The 23258-nt window shown below is 38.3% G+C and overlaps 1 protein-coding gene across 1 annotated transcript in view; it reads left to right on the top strand.

Annotated features, from left to right (window-relative positions):
* LOC109430495 (glycine N-methyltransferase) overlaps positions 1-22403 on the top strand; it is a 29680-nt gene extending 7277 nt beyond the window's left edge. Inside the window, exons 2-4 of the mRNA XM_019706560.3 lie at positions 7545-7934; positions 21678-21934; positions 22009-22403. Of these exons, the coding sequence (XP_019562105.2) occupies positions 7595-7934; positions 21678-21934; positions 22009-22278 (867 nt within the window). The 5' untranslated portion in view covers positions 7545-7594 and the 3' untranslated portion in view covers positions 22279-22403. The remainder of the gene's footprint in view (positions 1-7544; positions 7935-21677; positions 21935-22008) is intronic.
* The last annotated feature ends 855 nt before the right edge of the window (positions 22404-23258 follow it).

Genomic DNA, 23258 nt, shown 5'->3' with positions numbered 1-23258 from the left:
TTTTTAAGTTTGTTCAAAATTTGTTTATCTGTGTTGCAAAAAAAAACAATTTTCCGGACTATTCTTTTTCTTTTCTTTTCCTTATAATTTTGCACGGCACTCGTCTAAGAATTATTCAAGATTTCGTCTACAGGCTGTTCATATTCTTGCAATGCCAAATTTGCTTAGATTTTATCTGTAAGATGGTCTAAAAATTCTAAAGAAATAATCTATTTTGTAGTTCTTAATGAAATCTATACAAAAAAAATGAAACAGTGTTTGTATATCAATCTGCAGCAGGCGAATTTGCTGGTATGCTTTTACTAACAGAGTTCACCCAGGCTATATACATGTATAACTATAAATTAATAATAAATAAAGGTTAAATCAACGACTATTTTAATATTATGAAAACGCATGGTCATTCCAGACTAGGGTAGCCCGCATTTATATGAAAAACAAAAAAATCTAGAAATACTTACCTCCTGAATTAGTTGCTTGAGACTCCGTGAAGCTACGTTCAAAATTTAAGCAAAATCGGTTAAGTCTAAGGGGCGCTCGACGAGCTTTGATATTCTTATTGGTGACTACAGTGAGGACCCGATTTTGTCAGCCCTCGATTTCGTCTACCCCCGATTTTGTCAGCCATTTTTGAAGTAAAAAAATAAAAGTGTTTTTCACTCAGCATTGCCGTTTTATAATTAGTATTAAATAATTTGATGTCTTTTGGCGTCATACAAAAATTACGTAATGAACAAATCTCCTGTATCTTTTGAAAATGGTCAATTTTTTTTTGCAAACTAACACATTTATGCCGTTTTAGCGCCCAATCAACCAGTATCGTTTTAAATTTCTGAAAAGTTTTTGCCCTTTCTCTTTTCTTGCCGTAGCGTTCCCACTGGGGCACAGCCTGCTTGGTGTTTTATAAGAACTTTCTCAATTATTAACTGAGATCCCCCACTGCCTATTTTGCACATGTAGATCGTCCTGCACATGTATGGTAGTGGAAGGAAGTTAAGCAAATTTCCACGATAAAGCGTTTCTGGGCCAACCAGGAATTGAACCTACCACCTTAAGCATAGTTTTGTTGCTTGCCCGTGCGCAAGAACATACAATAATTGTTGCCTGTTGGCCCGGCATCTTTGGAATTCCTCCATCTTTACTTATTGGGATTATGATGAGATTTATGTTGTAGGTTTGCTTGGATTGCTTCAAGAACTGCTTCAAGAATTTCGCCAGAAAGTCTTCCAGGAATTCTTCGGGGATTCCATAACGATCCGATCCGATATTTTCCTATAATATTTCTTCAGGCATTCCTCCTATGATTCCTCCAGAAGCTTTTCTTGGAATTCTTCCAAGAGCTCCTGCTGGGATTCCTCCAGAAATTCTTGCTGTTCTCCTGTAGGACTTTTTTCCATAAAATTCTGTATGAGCTCTTACAGCGGTGTATCTAGTGGTTTCTCAAAAGATTTCTCCAATAATTCCTCCTGAAATTACTACGTGGATTTATCCAGAAAATTCTCTAGGAATTTTCCCAGAAATTCTTTCGAAAAATCCTGCTGGGATTCCTTCATATATATCTGCTCTGATTATTTCAGGAATTTCTACGGGAGTTTCTCCAAGAATTTTTCTGAGAATTTCTATACGAACCGCTTCAGATATTTAACTAAGAATTTTTCAAGCATTCTTCCTGCATTAATTCCTACAGGTACTCCTGCTGGGTTCCTTCAGAAATTCATGTTGGTATTCCTGCAGGACTTTATCCAGTAATTTCTACAGAAGCTCCTCGTGCGATGTATTAAGAGATTTCTGTAGATATTTCTGCAATAATTCCTTTATATTTTTTTCAGGAATTCCTCTTAGGATTCCTTCAGGGACCCTTCTAAGAATTTCTTAAAATGTTCCTCTATGAATGCCTTTATTTATTACTCACATATTATTCAGAATACCTCTAAATATTTCACTAGGATTCTTCAATGAGATTTCTCAATAACGCATCCTCTATGGATTTTCTGGAAGTCTCTCTTGAAATGTGTCCTATACGAAAATCATTTGGTATTGCTTCTGAAATTCCTTTAGAAAATCTTGCTGGAAATTCTCCTTGAATTTATGCTGGAATTTATCATCTCATTTCTGCTGTGATTTATCGTTAAACTGCTCCATATTTCCCCAGTACTTTTTTCAGGAATTCTTCCATGGACTCCTCAAGGAGATTTCCTGAGAAATTGCAATAGGGATACTTTCAATAGTTTCTCAGGAAATGCTCCAGGAATCCCTCCAGGGATGCCTCCAGGAAATTCTACGAAGATTGTTGTAAGGTTTTTTTTTTTCAGAAATTACTATTACGAATTTTTTTCGGAGATCCTGTGAAGGTTTTTGCAAAAACTACTTACTGGATTCCTTCAGGAATGCCTTGAGGGTTGCATCCCGTAGTTCCTCGTGCAATTTCTCCAGGAACTCTCCCAAAAAATTTTTAAAAGGTTTCTACAGATATTTTTTAGAGATTAGGCTCTGACAATTAAAGTGGAAAGGCAGCGGAAACTTAGCCGATTTGGGCAGTATGAGTGTCTATACTTGTCAATCAGATGTAGATTCATTTTCATTCGTTGACAGCTAATGTTGGAAGTTATGACTGAAACTGCGCTAACCAGTTCCGCTTCCACTAGGTCTTTTGTATATCACAACTGCAGCAAGCTGGGAGAAGGCTGTGTTCTAGTAGGAATGTTATGACGAGAAGAAAATGAAGTAAAAGATTCGATAGTTCTACTGTAAAATGCAAAAAAATCATTATGTCGAAGCACTGAATGTTAACTTTAAAATCCCACTTTTTCTGTGTCTCTACACCCATTCAATTATTTGCCATAAAAGATTCGTTCAAATATTACGTCACGCAAAATTTGGCAACTTTAGACCCCCTCCCTCCCCCGGCAAATGTTGAAATTTTGTATGAAGCGTAACACAGCGCTGGACGCACTCCCTCCCTCCCACAAGAATACCGAAGCATTTTTAAATTGAACTCTTACAGCGCCACCTAGCGGCAAAAATCGAAATCTTTAAGATTTCTGCATACATTTGGCCAAGTTTTTCCATACAAACATCAAGCTCGCTGAGTGCCCCCTTAGACTTAATCGATTTTACTCAAATTTTGAACGTAGCCCCTGGGAGAGTCAAAAGCAACTAATTCAGTAGGTAAGACTTGGCATTTTTTTTTCTTTTGTTTTTCATATAATTGTGGGCCACCCTATTCCAGACGCACACTAATTGTCATAAGTGTAGGCTCACAAAAAGTATTGCAACAATTTTGCATCGACTCACCTCAATATTTCCAAAACCTGAGGACTTCCAAAGGACCGACTTGGCTGAAATTTTGACAGTCGCCATGGAGTTGCGTGAATTTTGATTTGTGTTCAATTGATTGAATTCCGTTCACAACATCAGAAGTTACAGATATACAAGACGACAAAATAATAGGACCAGTTTCTGATTGCCAGTACCAAAGGATATAGTAGTACAAATTCGTTTAAACGCACCAGATTTTTGAACGGTAAATTTTGCTTAAAGGTCATCCGTACTTTAATTGTATATATTTTGATAGTCAATCACGTAATACAATATCTGCAAAAGGAACGAAGAATTATTTTTAATTCATTTTATTTTTATCAGGAAATAACTGTCTCGTTTTTGGTGGAAAATTCGTTTAAACGCACTTTTTTTCGTTTTTTACATAATTGTTATTGACAAACTATTTCACAATTTTTTATATCAATATGCATTTTTACAAGTACTATCACTAGTGATACTCAGAGCGGTATTATCATAAATTTTAATATACAGCAACATAAAGATAATGTTTTGAGAAGTAGGTGCGTTTAAACGAATTTGTACCACTGTATGAGAGTATCCGATGATTGATGATTGATAAACTAGTGCTAAAATTAAGGAAGCCATTTAAACTTGGGCACACTTTTATTGATTTGAACACAAATAACCATCATTAAAATCGGGTGTCAGGCCATTCGGCCGAAGGTCATTAGGCCGAATGGCCATTAGGCCGAATGGTCATTGGGCCTTCTTCTTGCCGTTATGACCCCACTGAGACAAAGCCTGCTTCTCAGCTTAGTGTTATATGAACATTTCCACAGTTATTACCTGAGAGCTTCCTCTACAAACGACCATTTTGCATGTGTGTATCGTGTGACAGGCACAAAGGTACTTTATCGATGCCGAATCTACTGATATTTTACTCATGCATTTTTCCTACTTTTAAATGTAGGCTGTTCTTTCTAGTATCATTGCTAAAATTGTGTTTTATTCAATTCATAAATTTTTCCTTCTTTAAAACATAGGCTCAGGCTTGTTATTTGCTCCCACAATGTGCCTCAAATGAACGGTTTTGCTCTCTTTAGCTTTGTGCGTTCCTACCGAAGTCGTTTGTGCGGGAGCGATGCACAAAGAGAGAACGAGAGCGAGACAAAGAGAAACTTCGAGCCACTTGAATCAACACAAAGTGTAACTTTTTTGTGCCTCATTTTTTGAGGAACCCGATAAGTTGGTGGACTATTTTTATGGTGTTGTTCGCAGTATGAGCTCGCCGATCGGGTGGTATGTTATAATTGCACATATAAATATTTGTGCAATTGTTAATAAATGATTTGTTATCACAAACATATTCATGTTTACTCCCGGCGTACACAAAGTGCCTCAACTTTGAGGAAACGCACTTTTTTGAGCAATCAATCCGCACGTTTTTTGGAGTCACAAGCTACAAGCAGAAAGCTGAAACAAAACAAGAGAAAACGCTCTAGCTTTGAATGCGGGAGCGCGGAGCAGATTTTTTGTTCTCTTGTTTTGCTCTGAGGAGGATTCCATGCCTGCATAGGCTATTCTTTCTAGTTTCATTGTTAAACTAGTTTTTGGCAAAAATTGTTGGAAAAGGTAAAAACAACGGCTAACTTTCAATTCGTCCTGATGACCATTCGGCCTAATGACCCAGCATCGTTTTTTCGCATCGTATATCCCTCACGGCAGAGTTTAAAATTTCCATTTTCAATGAGTGAATTTCAACGTGAATTTTGAAGATTGTCAACTGAGGGATCAAAATAAAATTCATTTTGGTGAATGAATTTTTTCACCTATTCATTCATTTTTCTGTCACTGACAATTTTCACTAAGAAATATAGCTGGACCGTAACTCCCTATTATACTTCCAATTACCTCAAAACTTTTGTATAGTAGTTAATTAGAATATTAATTATATTATTAATTCTCTATTTGCCCATTAAGTCGGATTGTGCGTCTGTTAACAGAAATTGGGCATTTTACGACGTGCGAAAAAATATTCCTGACAAAGAATTGAATGAAAAAAGAGAGGCATTCAGCTGACAATGAATGTGGCCAAACACGAATGAAAACATGAGAATGTCAATCTTCACTTTCAATCTTCGATTTTTTTACTCTCTCCTTACGTGACGAACCAACACAAATGTTCTGTAGAGCAATAACGGTGTTGCTTTTTTTTTTTTCAACTATTTAGTTTTTGTTTTATGTGTTGTGAACTGATTTAATAGATGAATTATTGATTATACTTGCATGAGTTTAAGCAAACTTTTGTTTACTTTGCGTGTGAGATTAATCACAACAAGTTTAACAAAGAGTGAGCAAAAATGGTAAAATAAGAAAAAGTTTTATCTGTCACAACTTTTTTTTTCCGATTTATTTACGCATGAGCATGAGCATGAGATGACCGTACAATTCGTAGTTGTTACTCTGTTACTGACCAGAACAGTCAACATTGCACATGGGACCAAAAGGATGGGGCCTGGGTGAAGCTTTCCATCCTCAATGTGTAATTTTGAAGGTTCAAAACTTTGCATTGTCAGTACCGGCGCCGGCCATGTCCTTACGGTCATTCGGGAAGGGAATGTTAGTGTGACATCCGTTGCTACTAGAGACCGTCTGTACCTCCGAATCCCCACGTTTTTTTCCGATTTATTTACGTGGGCAAAACTAGAAATCGAAAGATGAAGAGTAGGTCTTCTAAATGTCTGAAAGTCTAAAGTCTGAGAGTTCAGAATAGCCAAAGTTGAACCATTTCTATGGAGATTTAATTTTTTTGCGCTCCGTCCCGAAACAGATACCTGTAACATTTGAAGTGGTGAATGGAACTCAATTTGATACAAATTAAAATTCACGTAATTCCATGTCAAGTGCCAAACTTTCAGCCTAATCGGTTTACTATAAATTAAGTGCCATATCATCAAACTTGCCAGTTTTGTATAAATTAGGACCGGGGGACTTATTGTTTTGTCCGACACTGTAAAAATAGTTAAACTTTCGTAATACAAATTTGAAAAAATATAGTCGTTTTGGTCCCACATTGTGAAAATCTTAAAAACTAATATTTTAGTCATATTTGCATTTAAAATTTTACTAATTTTATTTCGCGATATGAATTTTTTTTTAATTTAGAAATGATAATCTTCTTATTTGTTAAAACAGATTGCAAATCAGTTCCAAAATTATGTAGGTTTGAAAATTAAAAAAATTAGGATAGTCGTTTTTTGGACCATCGAATTATCAAAATGGCCACTCTAATGGCGATACAAAATATACGGGTTCTAATTATTTTTGGTATAGACCATTCCTACCGAATTTGAGCAATATCGGAGCACTTTTATTTCCGAGTGTATATTTTTTTTTTGAATCTTTATTTATTTTTCTGTGCTCTGTATCTTGTCTGTATAGAAGGTCAAAACCTGTATAATACAGATGCATCTGTATATCTGGCATCTCTGTGTTCATAAAAATAACAATGAAAGCCGTTTTATAAACGCAGCTGTAAATAAAATTGTCTGAATGAGTCTCCTCATCAAAGAAACCTCAACGATAGAATGCAATGGTAAACTTTTATAAATGCAAAGTTTAATTGGCATTTTATACAAACAATACTATTAGTGTCATAATTATCTTCATTTATGAGTCATTTAGCTGTTAGGCCATTTGTTTCCAAGTAAACCGTAATCACCTTTGACGTAACATTCGTACCAGACATTGTCAAGGCCTTTTGATGATTTCCATCTCAATCGCAGGTTTCCTTCAACTTGACCGCCACGGCACAAGACCACATACTGGTGGACCAGACTGGTACAAGAATAAAGAAAAAGCATTTGAGTTTGACTCCAATACTCTTGCCAGTATTGAATATTAAAAACTGCTGCTAAACATTCGAGCTTAGTAGAAGAAAAATCGTAATCAATGAAGTCTAATGAACCCAACTAATGTCGTTACACATTGAGCTCAATGTATTTCAATTGGGTTTCACACCCAGTAAGAAGTAGCCAACAGCTCTATTATCTGATGAATCAGTCTAATGCATACGCGTGTCTTAGCAAAACAACTACCCACTGCATTACTTAATTCAACACACCCGAGTTAACTATAATCTCACGCAAAACTTGTTTCCAACTCGGTCTTGACCCTCCCCGAGTAATCTACCGTTCGCTTGCGCTTGTAGTAAAACAATTTCAACCTCTCTTATCTCTCCATGTTCACACTCGTTCTTACAGCTCAGCCGCCGCCACTGCCGTCGTCGTCAATTAACCTATAGTCCAGCAAAATGCCGCAAGCAGACACCGTGTTCCAATCGCGCTCGGATGGCATCTCAGCCGAGGGAGTCCGCGACCAGTACGCCGACGGGAAGGCCGCCAAGGTGTGGGAGATCTTCATCGGGGACAAAAAGTCCCGCACGGAGAACTACCGCAACTTTTTGGTGGAAAAACTCCGGGACAATGGCTGCAAGCGTATTCTGGACGTAGCCTGCGGAACCGGCGTGGACTCCATCATGCTGTTGGAGGAGGGCTTCGAGGTGGTTTCGATCGACGCCTCGGACAAGATGCTCAAGTACGCACTGAAGGAACGCTGGAACCGCCGCAAGGAAGTAACGTTTGACAAGTGGAGTAAGTATAGTTGCGGAGTCATTGTTCAAGGCATGATTGGGAGCACGTGAAAGCAAGCTTATTATGGGCGGAAAATAGTAGGTTTGACACGGGTGGTGCTCGAGCAGCTTGCTCAATTACCGGGGCTCTCATCAATCAAGCTATCATATTGTAGTCTGTAATGAATCTTAAGTAGCATGAGTCGGCATAATAGAGACGATCGTTGTAAAACAATTTGTGAAACATCGGTGCTCGCGTGTAGAAGAGTCGTAGAAGATCTGTGCTTAGTAAACTTCCTGAGTTTATGATGTTCGAATTAAAATATTTTTTTAGAAAGGTTCCCACATAGCCACAGCTTCAAAGGCGTGGGTATTTAGCATGATTACGATGAGGGTGCAATTCCCGGTCGGTCGAGGAACTTTTCGAAGAGTAAATTTCCTTTACTTCCTTGCGCATAGAGTATCTTTGTGCTTGCCACACGATATACACGTGCAAAATGATCATTGGCAGAGGAAGCTCTCAGTTAATACTTGTGGAAGTGCTTATAGAACACTGAGCTGAGAAGCAGGCTTTGTCCCAGTGAGGAAGTTAAACCAAAAAAGAATAAGAAGATAGTGATCTTAAAATTGATTAAATGGTATTACGGAGGTTTCTGGGACGTTTCAGGGTGATTTTATTGCTGTTCAGGGTAGAGGTCTCCAGCGTTTAATAACATTTCAGGGGTTCTTCAGGGTTTTCATGAAGGTTTTTGGGGGTTTCTAGAGCCTTTTTATGGCATTCCAAGAGGCATTTCAAATTGTTTGGATTTAAAGGGCGTTTCAATGGGATTAGGAAGCTTTCAGAGGTGCTTTAAGGCATTTACGGAACGTTTCAAGGGGATTTACGTTTTAAGGGCTCTATTGAGGTCGTTTCAAGGGGTTTCTGGGTATTTCAGAGGGTTTTAGGGAGTCTCATAAAATATTTGAATGCGTTCAGGAGGATTCAAAAAAAAATACGGGGATTTTAGGAGTTCTGAGGACTGTCAGGCAGGTCCCCTTCAAGCACCCTTGACAGCACCAGATACTCCTTGAGACACCCTGGAACGCTACAGAGACCTGCACTGCCGTTCTACGCATAGATGCCCCATGTACATAGGGATTCCCATATAACATGGGACAATTATGTGTAGAACGGTTGTCCAAATACCCCTGGAGCTCCCTGAAAACAGTCGAACCAGGTCGAGAGTGATTTGGCGAGTGGTGGAATTGTTGAATCAGTCTTGATGGCGCTCCATTGATCTTCCACGCTTCAACCTTCTGGAATATCCGCAGCACGGTTCTCTAGCTCCTCGACGAAGAACCTTTTCAGAGCAGCGTCTTCCAGTTGGCGTGTGTTGAACCGGCACCCGATTTTCTCCTCATGTCGATGGATCCAAGCAATGCGCAGTCGGATCTCGCCGATTAGGAGATGATGGTCGGTGAGGAAAGAGCGATCCCCCAATCACCATGTCATTGTTGCAACCCATGCCACCAAACTCTGCAAACAGCTCTCCGTTTTCGCTCATTTCTTCGAGACCATGGCGTCCCATGACGTGCTCATATTCCGAGTTGTCGGAATCAACCTTCGCGTTGAAGTCGCCCATGAGGATCTTGATATCACCATTCGGAATCTTGTCCACGACAGCATTCAGTTTACCGTAGAAGTTCTCTTTATCTTGCAATTCAGCAGCATCGGTTGGCACATAACATTGGATCATGGTAAGGTTTCGAACCCGTGTTCTGAATCTGGCTACAATATTGGTTGATTTTCGACCGTCTTGATAATACAATTATCCTCTCATTAATAGGTTCCCACTTCATGAGCGCAGCGTGGGCGTGAGCGCTTAGCAGGAAACCAACTCCACGGAGCGTGTTCACCTCGTGTTCACCTCGTAGGCCAGAATATAGCAGAATTTGACCCAACGCCAATCTGAGCTCTCCAAAGTTCGGCCAACGGAGTTCGCTCAGTCTTAGGATCTCAAGCTTCATACGACATGCCTTATTGGCTAGTTGTGCCAGTTTATCCTACTGGGCTAGGGTTAATGCATTCCAAGTTCCAATTCGCGCTAAAAGTCGATGCCGTTGAACCAGTTCGTAATCTTTCATTTTCGTTTTCTGTAACGGTTTTTGGGTATTGAGAACAGTAGCTTGTTGGCCTAATGTCCCCGGTGGCGTGGTAGGGCTGCCAGGTAAGTATAGTTTCCGGTGGAGGAGCATTTCATACTTTGCTGCAGGATGCCAGAACAGACGCTGTTTGAGAACATCCAGAAGGACAACAGTGCCCAGGCTGCACTACCAGCTAAGCACACAACTCTTAACTTGCGGTCTTTGTCATCGCTTGATCCGTGGAAGCATGAGGTAGGAACTTGTGAGGACCAGAGCTATGTTGAACGCTCTCCTTTTCGTCTCACCGTTTTGCAGCCCTTTAAAATGTTAATCCTTTTGTAATTGCCACACTTCAGTCTGTGCTCTTTCTTGTAAATTGGGCATATGAGGTCATCCAACCAGCTAGTAGTCAATTCATCATCCTCCGAAATCTTTACAATAATCTGGTGCATTGATTGATGTAACTGTTCACTTCCGTTCTTAAGTATTTAAACCGGGATCTCGTCCATCCCATCAGCCATGCTGTTTTCAGCTCCTTATGGGTCTTCTTAACCTCATCCAGTATTGGAAGTTCCACCTGCTTGGCCGTCATCCATTATGGTAATCCTGTTTCTTGGTGCTACCTTTCAACTAATCTTTATTTTTTTATCTGTATTAACGAGATTTTTAGCCCTAGGCTAGTTCATCTCGGGACCCACGTTTTACTTCCCTTCCGAAGGAAGAACTCACATTTTTTGCGAGTTTGTCGGGAGTGGGATTCGATCCCAGGTCCTCGGCGTGATAGTCTTTCAACTAATCTTTGGAGTGCTCCTTCCCCCTGACTGCCACCATAGTTTTGTCTATCAGCAAATTTCCTGCCCGGTTATTGCACAACAACTGGCACAGTCTTGTGCCGCGCACCATTGGCAATAGCATAAACCTCTGCATATCGTTCCTGTCCATGCAATAATAGCGTAGCTGGGAATTTGGGGGCCCGGTGCGGTACCAAATTTGTGGGCCCCATGATAATTGCAGATATACATATGTTACAATGTTAAATCTATTCTTCTAACTCTCAAATAATCACGCCGTTGTATTTTGTACAAAGCGTTAAAAAAAATCTCGACTTCTCAGCATTAGCGTGATGCTGGCAGTGGTGGCCAACTGACTGACTGAAGGTTAAAAAATATTTTCTGTAGTCCTTCAAGAATTTCTTCGAAGATTTCTGCAAGCATACATCCCGGGGTTCCATCAATGAACGTAAATTTTTTACTAAGAATTATGACGATTTTTTGACAATTTATTTTTGAATTGCATCAAGTAATCCTTTATGAATTCTTTCAAAAATTGCTTTATCATTTTGTTTGAAAAAATCTTACTTGAATAATAATTTGTCTTCAAGAATGTTTCAAGTAATTCATGAATGGGTGCCATTCAATACTTCTCTAAACACTCTTTCATGTATTCTTACAGTGTTGTCTCCGAGGATGTTTTCAAAAGTACTATACCCAAGCAACACGACTTATTTCAAAGCCAGTAACAGCAACCTTAGTGCAATTTATTCACTGTCCGTATTATAGACGATAGAACACAATTGCTTCTTCTTTGAAACCCAAAAAGCGCAGATTCTGAATCGTTATGCAACTTGAGTTAGAGGAAATGATAAAAAATGGAAAAAAGATTTAGTCCAGATTCGAACCATGGACACCAGGAGTATTAACTACTCACCTTACATGCTACACCAAACGCTCTATGAGAAAGTTGCTGCTCAACACACCATAAAAGCTACTAAAGTGACTTGTTACTTCATTGCACCTTCTTTGTCACAAGTTGGAGAACTGTCAAAATGATGTTGCATGACTGTAACATAGCACATTAAATGCAAGCTGACTGTTTTATCACTTGTGAGAAATATGTAAGCTCCGCCTCCACGAATCGATGTCAAACACGAGGCATTTGGTGATTTCTATGAAACAAAGCCGAAACTTTATGAAATTCGGAGTTTAAATGCAACTTAGTTGACAAGATGGAAGTTGCATGTGCTTTCAGTGCAAGTCAATTAGACCAAAGCATATAAAGCCACATTTTGGATGATGTTGCAGGTGCTGCTTGGGTAGACTACTTCAAAACAATCTTTTTTCAACCATTCCTCCATAGTTTCTATCAGGAGTTCCTCCAAATATCCCCTAAACGATTTTTCCACGGATGTAAATCATTTCTCCATTGATTTATCCAAGAAGTTATCTTGGAATTTCCTCAAGTATTCATTACTTATATAGGCGTTCCTTTGAAGATTTCTTAAGAATTTTTCCAAAGCTTCTTTTAGAAAGGATTCCTTCAGGAATTTTTGCTAGCATTTCTCTAAGAACTCTTCTAAAAATTTCTATTGTGACTTTTGATCAGACTCCTTAGGAATTCTTACAAAAAATCTCTCATTCTCATTCTAAAAAAAAATATTCGAAGTTACCTTCAAGCATCTCAGTCAAGCATTTCTCCAGGATTTATCATTGATTCCTCCAGAAGTTACTCTCAAATTTCGTCCAAAAAAATCTGCGCCGATTGAAAACGTAATTTTTGTTATCATTCGTGCTCACTTCTAACAAAAATATAAAAATGCGCTTCATTCCTTTGCTTTCAGTAGGATGAAAATAGGAGCGCATATGCTTACATAATAAATGATTTGATAAGATAAAATCAAATGATTTCTTCAGAAGTTTCTACAAGGATTCTTCCTATGACTGTTTTGCCACTTTCTTCGAGAATTCTTTAAGAATGCCTAGAAGCGTCTTTTAAGTAATTAATGCAAGTTTAAGAGAATTCTTCAGTAATCGCTTCAAAAATTCCTACGAGATTTTTTTAAATTTTTCTTCTAACAAATCTTTCGGAATTTCTTCAAATATGTTAATAGGAACCTCTGCGAAGGTTTTATCAATCGGATAAATTATTCTTTGCCAGAATTTCTCCAAGGGCTCTATAAAAGATTACTTTTGGGCTTTTTGCAGGGATTGCTTTAGGAATTATACCAAGGATTTATGGAAAATTCTAAAAGAATTCCTTCAAAGATGTTTTTTTTTTGTCTGTATTAAGGAGATTTTTAGCCCTAGGCTAGTTCATCTCGGGACCCACGTTTTTACTTCCCTTCCGAAGTAAGAACCCACATTTTTTGTGAGTATGTCGGGAGTGGGATTCGATCCCAAGTCCTAGGCGTGATAGTCAAGTATTCTAAACAAAACCGCTCCACTCAAAGATGCTTTAGAAATTCATCCCAAACTTTCTTCAGGAGTTTTTCCAAAGATTTATTTATTAGTTCATCCAATCAATTCTCTTGCGATTTCCTTAAAGATTCAACTGATTGAAATAAAAAAATGAAAGAATTCTTTCAAGATTTCTCTCAGAAATTCCCCAAAGAACAGTGGTAAATAAAAAAATCTACTGGTATTCCTTCAAAAAAAAATTGTGTTTTTTTTAGGAAATGGTTTGTGAACTTCCTTAGATTTTCGAAAATTTCTTAGATAATTCGTTGAGATTTTCTTCGGCCGTTCCATTGTAAAGGCTTGTTTTTTTATTTCGCAAGAGTTTATCTCATAAAATCTTATAAGTAACAATAGACGGAAATCCGTAAGGAATTACCAAAGAAATTTTTTGAAAAAATAATGGAGGAATTTTCTAAAATTGCCGCCTCAATTTACAAATTAACTAAGGAATTTTCAAAGTACCTGCCTAATGAATTCCGAAAGGAACTATTGAAAGAATTACAAAAGTCAAGTATATTAGCAAAGGGACTGCCAGTGAAACTTCCACAGAATTGCTGAAGGGGATATTGTAGGGTTTGCCTGATAAATTTCTAGAGCTATTACCCAAAGAATTTCGAAAAGATGTATCGTAGATATCTTGAAAAATTAAAAACCTAAATCAATTTCGAATATTATTGCCCAGAAGTTTTCGAATGAGATACTGAACCAAATTTCAAACGAACTGCCGATATAGTTTTCAAAAAAAAAACAAAAAAACCCCAAAAATAATCTTTTAGCAATTTAGGATCAAATCCAATAAAATATCTAGAAGGGTTTCCAAAAGCTTTGTCAAAACAAAAACTTCGCCAAAGGTAATATTAAAGATTTCCACGGGGTAGCTCACAGGAAATTCGCCGAATGCATTTCCAAAGCAAAGTTCCAATAAAAAATGTAAGAGTTCTTTCAGGAATTATCAATAAAATTCGTCCAAGAAATTTTTTTGGAATTTTTTTCATGAATTCTTAAGGCATTCTTCCGAGGTTTCCATTTATTGATACCATTAAAGATTTACTTAGCGATAACACCAATTTCGTTCGAATTTTCTTCACGAAGCTTCTAAGATTTTTTCTAAGGATTTCATCAAGCATTTGTTCCAAATGAGGAACTCCAAGAACTCTTTCTTAGATATCTTTTACGATTCATCTAGGAATAACTTCAAGGACTTCTTTAGAAATTTCTCCAAGATTCGTTTCGAAAGTTGCTACAGCGTTTCTGAAGGAATTTCTGTATTCCCAAGAATTCCCAAGAGTTTCTTAAATATATCAGCAAACGATTCCTTTGAGGCTACCCCTTGAGCAAATTTCCCAGAGAAATTCTTTAGAAATTCTTTTAATATTTGTTTTTAGAAATTTCTGCAAGAATTCTTTTTGCAATGCCACAACTGGTTTTTCTTGAAGTCCTTTCAAGGATTTCTTACGAAGCATTGTTCAAGCATTTCAAAGATTTCTTCAGAAGTCTTCCAATAATTGCTGTATGAAATCGTCCAAAGATTCCTTAGGCATTTTTTTTTCAATTACCCTTTCACGATTCAATCATGAGTCCTTTAAGAAATTCCAGAGAAGACTTCTTTTTCTCCAAGGATTTTTTCAAGCTACGTTAGTTTTTTTAAATTTCTTCAGGGATATCTCAACGTTTTCCTTCAGATAACTCTGCAAGGGTGAACACATTCATTTCCAAAGGATTCCAACACAAATTCCCTCAGGGGATCTTAAAGAGATTCCACCAAGGCTTCCATCAGAAATTTCTCCACGGAAATCTATAGAAATTGTTTTGCAAATCCACATCAACGAATTTGAGAGGAATTCTTTGGGGTTATGTCATAGATTTCTTTGAAAAATATTCTAGGCATTCTTCCAAACATTCCTTTGCCTTCAAAATTTCTTCAGGAATCCTTTACGCGATTCCTCATAGTATTTGTAGTAGTTCTACTACTACTTCACACTACTGTAGTAATCCGTCAAGAATGTCATCAAACATATCTCCAAAATCAACCCAATGATTCTTTCCGAATACATCTTAGAATTCATATAGAAGATTATTCGAGGATTCCTTTGAAATTCCTGCAAAACTTCCTGCATGCATTTTTACAAGGATTCTTTCGGGAATTCTTCCAAAATTCCTTCAGAAAATCTCACAAGAATCCATTCAAGAGCCATACCTGATCAAGCATGATCTCAGAAATTCATCAAAGGTATTTTCCATGAGGAACTCCTGCAAGATTCCTTCTTGGAGAAGTCTCTCAAAGAATCTTGGAGAAATCCCTTAAGGTTCATCTGCAGAGTTCGTTGAAGGACTTCATGACATAATCCTCTAAGGACTTTATGAAGGGATCCAAAGAGGTATTCCTGAAGGAATTCTTGGAGGTGTTCCTGAAGGAATCAATCCAAGCATTCCAAAATCAATGCTTAGAAGAATTCCTGAAGCAATCCATGAAAAAGGTCTGAAGTAAATCCTAGAGGAATTTTTGTAGAAGTCTTTGAAGTTACTGCTAGAGCTAGATAAATCGTAATACATATTCCCGAAGGCAATCTCGCAGAAATTCTTCAAGGAATACATGGTAAGAAATACTTTATGAAATCGTTGGATACATTGCATTGATTTCACTTATTTTTCATAAGAAAACAAAAAAAATCGACAAACTATTTTTATAATTGTTTTGACCTGACATGTGTTCAGAACTTAATTTTCATAACTGCGGCCCTTGAATTTCAGCTGCTACCTTAAGCTAAGTAAACAAATATGTTTGGTCCTGTAATTAGGATACCAGGGACGTTTTCGCAATGCTCATGAATTTTACTTCCATATCGATACTGAATTTCGTAAAATTCAATTTAAATCCTAACACATTTTTCTTTTAATTTTGGGGCCATCTGTGTGCCCCATTCCAAAAAACTCTAGATAATCACGAAGGGGCCCCCACATACCCATTAAAAGTTCTGCGAAGTGTTGAACTTATAGGAATCTTTCGCTATTTAAAGTACAGTCGAGTCTCTTACTAAACGAATTCCTATTAAACGGACTCCTATTAAACGAACTCCTACTAGACAGGGGTGAGCGTTATAGGAGACTAAGAGCTTATGGGATTTCGGCATTTTGGGGGTGTGGCCTATTATCACGGGTGTGTTACGAGTTAACGCAATACTTTCTTCGGCAAAGTTTAAGGGCTTCATAAGATCTACCATTTAGAACTTTGGTTCAGATGATTGGTTGGCAATTTGGCCGCTAGAGGGACCATCAACAATTTGATGCTAAATTGCAGTACAGGAACCATATCAGGTTGTCAAGCAAACGTTACGATATGCGACAGCTCAAAACCCTGATAATTTGGAAGGATAGTGTCTTCGGGAAAGTTGTTAGGTCCGCCAATAACTTACTGACGATGAGTTGCGAAGTTCGAAATTCCTCCACTGGGCGGCGCTAGTGAGCAAGTGAATTTTCAAAACCTCATATCTCAGAATCCCGATAACTTAGGAAGATGGTGTCTTCGGGAAAGTTGATCAGTATGAATTAAACTTACATAAAAATAAACACTTGTTTCACAATTCTGCCACTAGGCGGCGCTAGTGAACATGCAAATTTTAGAAATCTCATAGCTCAGAATCCTGATAACTTAGGAAGTTGGTGTTTTCGGAAAAGTTGATCAGTATGACATAAACTTACATAAAAATAAACATTTGTTTCGAATATGCCACTAGGCGGCGTTTACCGGTTTTTTCGTCTTTTTTCGACTTTTTTATCGGTTTTTCAGCTTAGCAAAACTAGTGTCGCTCCCTCGGAAACTTAGAAAGTTGGTGTCTTTGGAAAAGTTGATCAGAATGACATAAACTTACGTAAAAATAAACACTTGTTTCGCAATTCTGCCACTAGGCGGCGCTAGTGAACATGCAAATTTTAGAAATCTCATAGCTCAGAATCCTGATAACTTAAAAAGTTGGTGTCTTCGGCAAAGTTGATCAGTATGACATAAACTTACATAAAAATAAACACTTGTTCCAAAATTCTGCCACTAGGAGCCGCTAGTGAACTTGCAAATTTTAGAAATCTCATAGCTCAGAATTCTGATAACTTAGGAAGTTGGCGTATTCGGCAACGTTGATCAGTATGAATTAAACTTACATAAAAATAAACATTTGTATCGCAATTCTACCACTAGGTGGCGTTTACCGGGTTTTTTCGTCTTTTTTCGACTTTTTTGGCGGTTTTTCGGCTTAGCAAATTTAGTGTCGCTCTCCCCGATAACTTAGAAAGTTGGTGTCTTTGGAAAAGTTGAACAGAGTCACATAAACTTACATAAAAATAAACACTTGTTTCGCAATTCTTTATTTTTTTAATTCTTTTAATTCGTCTAGTAGTTTCAGTAGTTTAAAAATTCCACGGAGGATTCCTTTCGAGTCTGACTGAAATCAAGGTATACAACTAATAAAATATGCATGCTGCCCAGGGGCAGAATTTCAAACCAAGCATCTCATCAATGAAGAATACAGTCTCTCCAAGATTGCAGAATTTTGAGCTATGAGGTTTTCAAAATTTGCGTGATTACTGGTGCCACCTAGAGGCAGAATTCTGACACATGTATCCAATTTTGTGCAAGTCTATGTCATACTGATCAACTTTGCCAAAGACACCAACTTTCTAAGTTATCAGCATTCTGAGCTATGAGATTTCTAAAACTTGCATGTTCACTAGCGCCGCCTAGTGGCAGAATTGCGAAACAAGTGTTTATTTTTATGTAAGTTTATGTCATACTGACCAACTTTGCCGAAGACACCAACTTTCTAAGTTATCAGGATTATGAGCTATGAGATATCTAAAGTTTGTTTGTTCACTAGCGCCGCCTAGTGGCAGAATTGCGAAACAAGTGTTTATTTTTATGTAAGTTTATGTCACTCTGATCAACTTTTCCAAAGACACCATCTTTCTAAGTTTCCGAGGGAGCGACACTAGTTTTGCTAAGCTGAAAAACCGCCAAAAAAGTCGAAAAAAGACGAAAAAACCCGGTAAACGCCGCCTAGTGGCATATTCGAAACAAATGTTTATTTTTATGTAAGTTTATGTCATACTGATCAACTTTGCCGAAGACACCAACTTTCTAAGTTATCAGAATTCTGAGCTATGAGATTTCTAAAATTTTCATGTTCACTAGCGCCGCCTAGTGGCAGAATTGCGAAACAAGTGTTTATTTTTATGTAAGTTTATGTCACTCTGATCAACTTTGCCGAATACGCCAACTTCCTAAGTTATCAGAATTCTGAGCTATGAGATTTCTAAAATTTTCATGTTCCCTAGCGCCGCCTAGTGGCAGAATTGCGAAACAAGTGTTTATTTTTATGTAAGTTTATGTCATACTGACCAACTTTGCCGAAGACACCAACTTTCTAAGTTATCAGGATTATGAGCTATGAGATTTCTAAAATTTGTTTGTTCACTAGCGCCGCCTAGTGGCAGAATTGCGAAACAAGTGTTTATTTTTATGTAAGTTTATATCACTCTGATCAACTTTTCCAAAGACATCAACTTTCTAAGTTTCCGAGGGAGCGACACTAGTTTTGCTAAGCTGAAAAACCGCCAAAAAGTCGAAAAAAGACAAAAAAAAACCGGTAAACGCCGCCTAGTGGCAGAATTGCGAAACAAGTGTTTATTTTTATGTAAGTTTAATTCATACTGATCAACTTTCCCGAAGACACCATCTTCCTAAGTTATCGGGATTCTGAGATATGAGGTTTTGAAAATTCACTTGCTCACTAGCGCCGCCCAGTGGAGGAATTTCGAACTTCGCAACTCATCGTCAGTAAGTTGTTGGCGTACCCAACAACTTTCTCGAAGACACTATCCTTCCAAATGATCAGGGTCTTGAGCTGTCGCATATCGTAACGTTTGCTTGACAACCTGATATGGTTCCTGTACTGCAATTGGGTTCTTTAGGGGTATTCAGATTATTTCATAATCGGAATCTCCATCCGAAAATTAGTCGAAATCCAAAATTTCATAATTTTTGGGGTCCGGGAACTATTTTTAAAATGCATTTAAAGTTTGTATGGGGAAATTTTTTTGTTCGGGGCGAACTGTCATTTTATCGATTGAACTGTCATTCTATCCACGGAAATTAAATTTGTTTTGTTTATTGCCCGTTTTGAAGATTTATAGATTCCGACGCAAATAAATCATTAGGCTCATTTTCAGCGTAGGTGCGTTATAAATGTTTGTTTACAATGCAAACCTATCACCACATGTGTACCTAACAGCACAGCGTGAAATATTCACCAGGACGCGGTCTGGTTTTATATCTGTGCCCACGCAAGAAAAATCCACGCAACTAAGTTTCGCGCAGGTGTCTAAACAGGTGGAATCTCCGCAATATTTAACCATCAAAACAAAGGAATTGAACCGCAATAAAATCTCGTTATACGCAGAAAAATGAGCTCTTTCGATTAGGATATACAAATCAGCAATATTTCATTTATTAAACAACCCAATTTAGCATCAAATTGTTGATGGTCCCTCTAGCGGTCAAATTGCCAACCAATCATATGAACCAAAGTTCTAAATGGTAGATCTTATCAAGCCCTAAAACTTTGCCGAAGAAAGTATTGCATTAACTCGTAACACACCCGAGATAATAGGCCACACCCCCAAAATGCCGAAATCCCATAAGCTCTTAGTCTCCTATTAAGCGGATTCCTGTTGCGCCCCCCGACCAGTGATCTTATAAGAGTCTCGACTGTAGTTTATTCAAACTAGTGTTAAAAAACCTTCCTTGATTTGGAGGCCCTCTGAAATCGGGGGCCCGGTGCGGACCGCACCCATCGCACCCCCTTGCTACGCCACTGCGCCACGCTCTTTGTGCTGCTGTGGATTCGTTTCTCTGCTGCTATTACCACCCTGTACCGCTCTCTGTTGAGCCGGGTACCGACCACTAGCATTCGACTTCTGGCTGCACTGGTTGGTACTCCGCAACGAACCAACCATTGCACGTTGGCGTCATTGAGCGGCACCTAGGTATCACCTCTTGCGCTGTTGTTGTCACTGCTTCATGGATAAACTTTTGTCATCTCCAGATCCGTTGGTCTCTCCTATTCCCTCGTCCAGCTCCTGATGGTACTGTGCAGCAATTCCTTCGGCTGATAAGCGTTGGATATTGAAAAGCATCGTTCTGTTGTATCTTGAACTCGCAAAATAAAACGAAAGCCTTGAACTTCTATCACCGACCAGAATTTTTTATGCATAATTATGTGGTGATATCAAGATCGTGCTTCGTAAAACTTTAAATAAATAGAACCATTTTGAGTTTTTCCTGAAAATCCTGCAGAGCTCAGAAAAATATGGAAATTACTAAAATATAAATATCTTGCGGTGCGGTCAAACAAATTTCAAATTTTTTATATAAATCGACAGCTGAATATAATATGTTTCGACTATCAGAACATATTTTTTACAATAAATTAGTGGGATTCGAGATATTGGTGATTATTTTGGCTAATATCCTTAAATTTGAGCAAAATTTCCTGCATTTTTTTTCAGTAAGAAAAAATCAATTGAAAAATTATTTCTCGACGAACATTTGAAATATTATATGTTAGCAAGTTACAGTCAAAATTTCAGCTCAATCGGATAAAAGATATGTATGAAGGAAAAGCAACTTTACTTTAAAACAAAGCAAAATAGATTTCAAATCGGCAGCCTTTAATGGAAAGTACAAAAAAAAATCCGCTCTACTGTATGTTTTTCCTTCACGTTTTCGAACTCAGGGCATGATTCTACACTAAAAATGATTATCAGCTTACCGAGTTCAAAAATGCTGTAAACTACTGTAATCACGTCCGAATTTTTGCTGTGAAGATATTGTACTAAATAAATTGGATGAACCCTACAATTTATGTGGTCATGTGCAACATTTAGTGGAACAACCAGGAAGCGTAACCATTACCAAATCATTTACTTAAATCCATTCTACATATTGATTATTATAATAATTAGGGTGACAATGAATATTATCGGCAGGTTTGTTCTCTTCGTCATGGGGGGTTTTTGTCAGCCAAATTGCCTGAAACTTGGCCATATAATGCAGCTCAGTTGGGAAGGATTTGAGACCAACTCTGAGTTCAATAGGTTTCAAAAAACACCCAAAGACGAAGAGAACAAAACGGCCGAGAATAGGTAATTTCCTCTATTTGGAATAACAAGTTTCCAGGATATGTATTACTCTGGTTCTTATCGGTGGATTTCCCCATTTGTAGTTCACTTACATGTCAATCTTTCCCCCCAGAACCATCCCATTATCTTTATCACATAACATAAATCAATTTGTTTTACACACCTTGCCGGTACCTAACCCCCTAATCAAACCACACATCTCCTCATCTCCTTTGCAGTAATTGAGGAGGCCAATTGGTTGACGCTTTACGACGACATCGAGCACCTAATTGGCGAGGGCTTCGACGCCGTAATGTGCCTGGGAAACTCATTTGCCCATCTGCTGGATAACTACGGTGATCAGCGCGAACAGATCCAAGCTATCAACAACTTTGAGAAGTGCGTTAAACCCGGCGGTCTGCTGCTGATCGATCATAGGAACTACGATAACATCATGGATACGGGCGCAGCCCCCGCAAAGAGCATCTACTACAATGTAAGTCTGGTCGTAAAACAACGGCGCATATTAACGCCGCCACTGAACTCTTGCCTCTTCTCATTATCATACAGAGCAGCCACACGGCAGACATCAAAACATCGGTCCTGTACGTCGCCAGCAAACCCACTCTGGTGACGATGGATTACGTCATCAGCACCGGTAGGGGCGACACCAGCGAGTTCCGTCTCTCGTACTATCCCCACAAGCTGGCCGTGTTCGAGGATATCGTGAGGACGATTTTCAAGGGTCACACCTCCTACGAGAAGTACGGCGACTTTAAAACCATGGACAAGGTGACCAATCCGGCCTTCATCATCCACGTCGTACAGAAAGGCAAATAGACGGGGTGACGCTGGCTCGCGGGGATCGACTCAACGGCTGTCTCATGGCTCGAATATATCCGATAATTAACAGAAATAAATACCGACATTGATTTTTTAATTGCGTTTATGTATTACTCTGTCTACTGGTTCATAGATACTGTTTGAGAAAAGTTTTGCTGTAGAGAACGAAACCCGATCTCTCCTTCAAAGAATTTAGTCGTTGAAATGAAAACTAGGGCACCTTCTATGTCACGTTAGATTAATTGATTACGGGGTTCAAGAAACTCACCGTTTGTATAGTCAGCTCCCGAGTGGCAGTGATTACTAACTGGCTGCATACTTTTCGAGAAAAAATCACCATACTGGCCTGGAGGGGGCTATTAAACATTTAGTTATACCTGAAAGATGTCAAACGTCTGTCGCCTGTAAGCTCCCCAATGGTGCTAGATACTAGTCTGATCCAAAGTCATTCGCTTGAACTTGAACTCATTTCCACAAAGTACAGCTAAGGTACATACAGTACAGTATAGCTATATAGTCAGAATCTTAGGCGGGCGTGTGACCAATAGCACAATTTATGCTAATCGGATTGATTGTTTCACATCGCTAATATAAACAACTAATTATTATTGCTCACTTAATCACCTGGAGCGGCTACAAAGAAGTGGTGGGTGAAGCATTGGACAGTCCATAGTTAGTACGAGACGTTGAAAATGTAATGAATATCTCAATAACCCCTGATCGTTCATCATGCTCAATTATCGCTCACGACATCTTAATGTATATGGAGCCAAAGATTTATTTCATATTTCAGGATGATTTATTTTGTTTGTTTAGTGTGAAGTACTTGCTAGATATTAAAGCATAAAATTATGTAATGTTCATGGGGTCAAGAGCTCATATAAAATATATCGTGAGAGTAAATTTAGACTAAGGCTTGAGTGTAACTGTTTTGAACTGCGTTGCGTTTGAAGGCAGAAAGTAGAACCCAAAACTTC

This window comes from Aedes albopictus, chromosome 3 (genome assembly GCF_035046485.1).
Source record: "Aedes albopictus strain Foshan chromosome 3, AalbF5, whole genome shotgun sequence".
NCBI classification, from domain to species: Eukaryota; Metazoa; Arthropoda; class Insecta; order Diptera; family Culicidae; genus Aedes; species Aedes albopictus.
The sequence above is the reverse complement of the archived record's forward strand: the minus strand, read 5'-3'. Positions and strand labels throughout refer to the sequence as shown.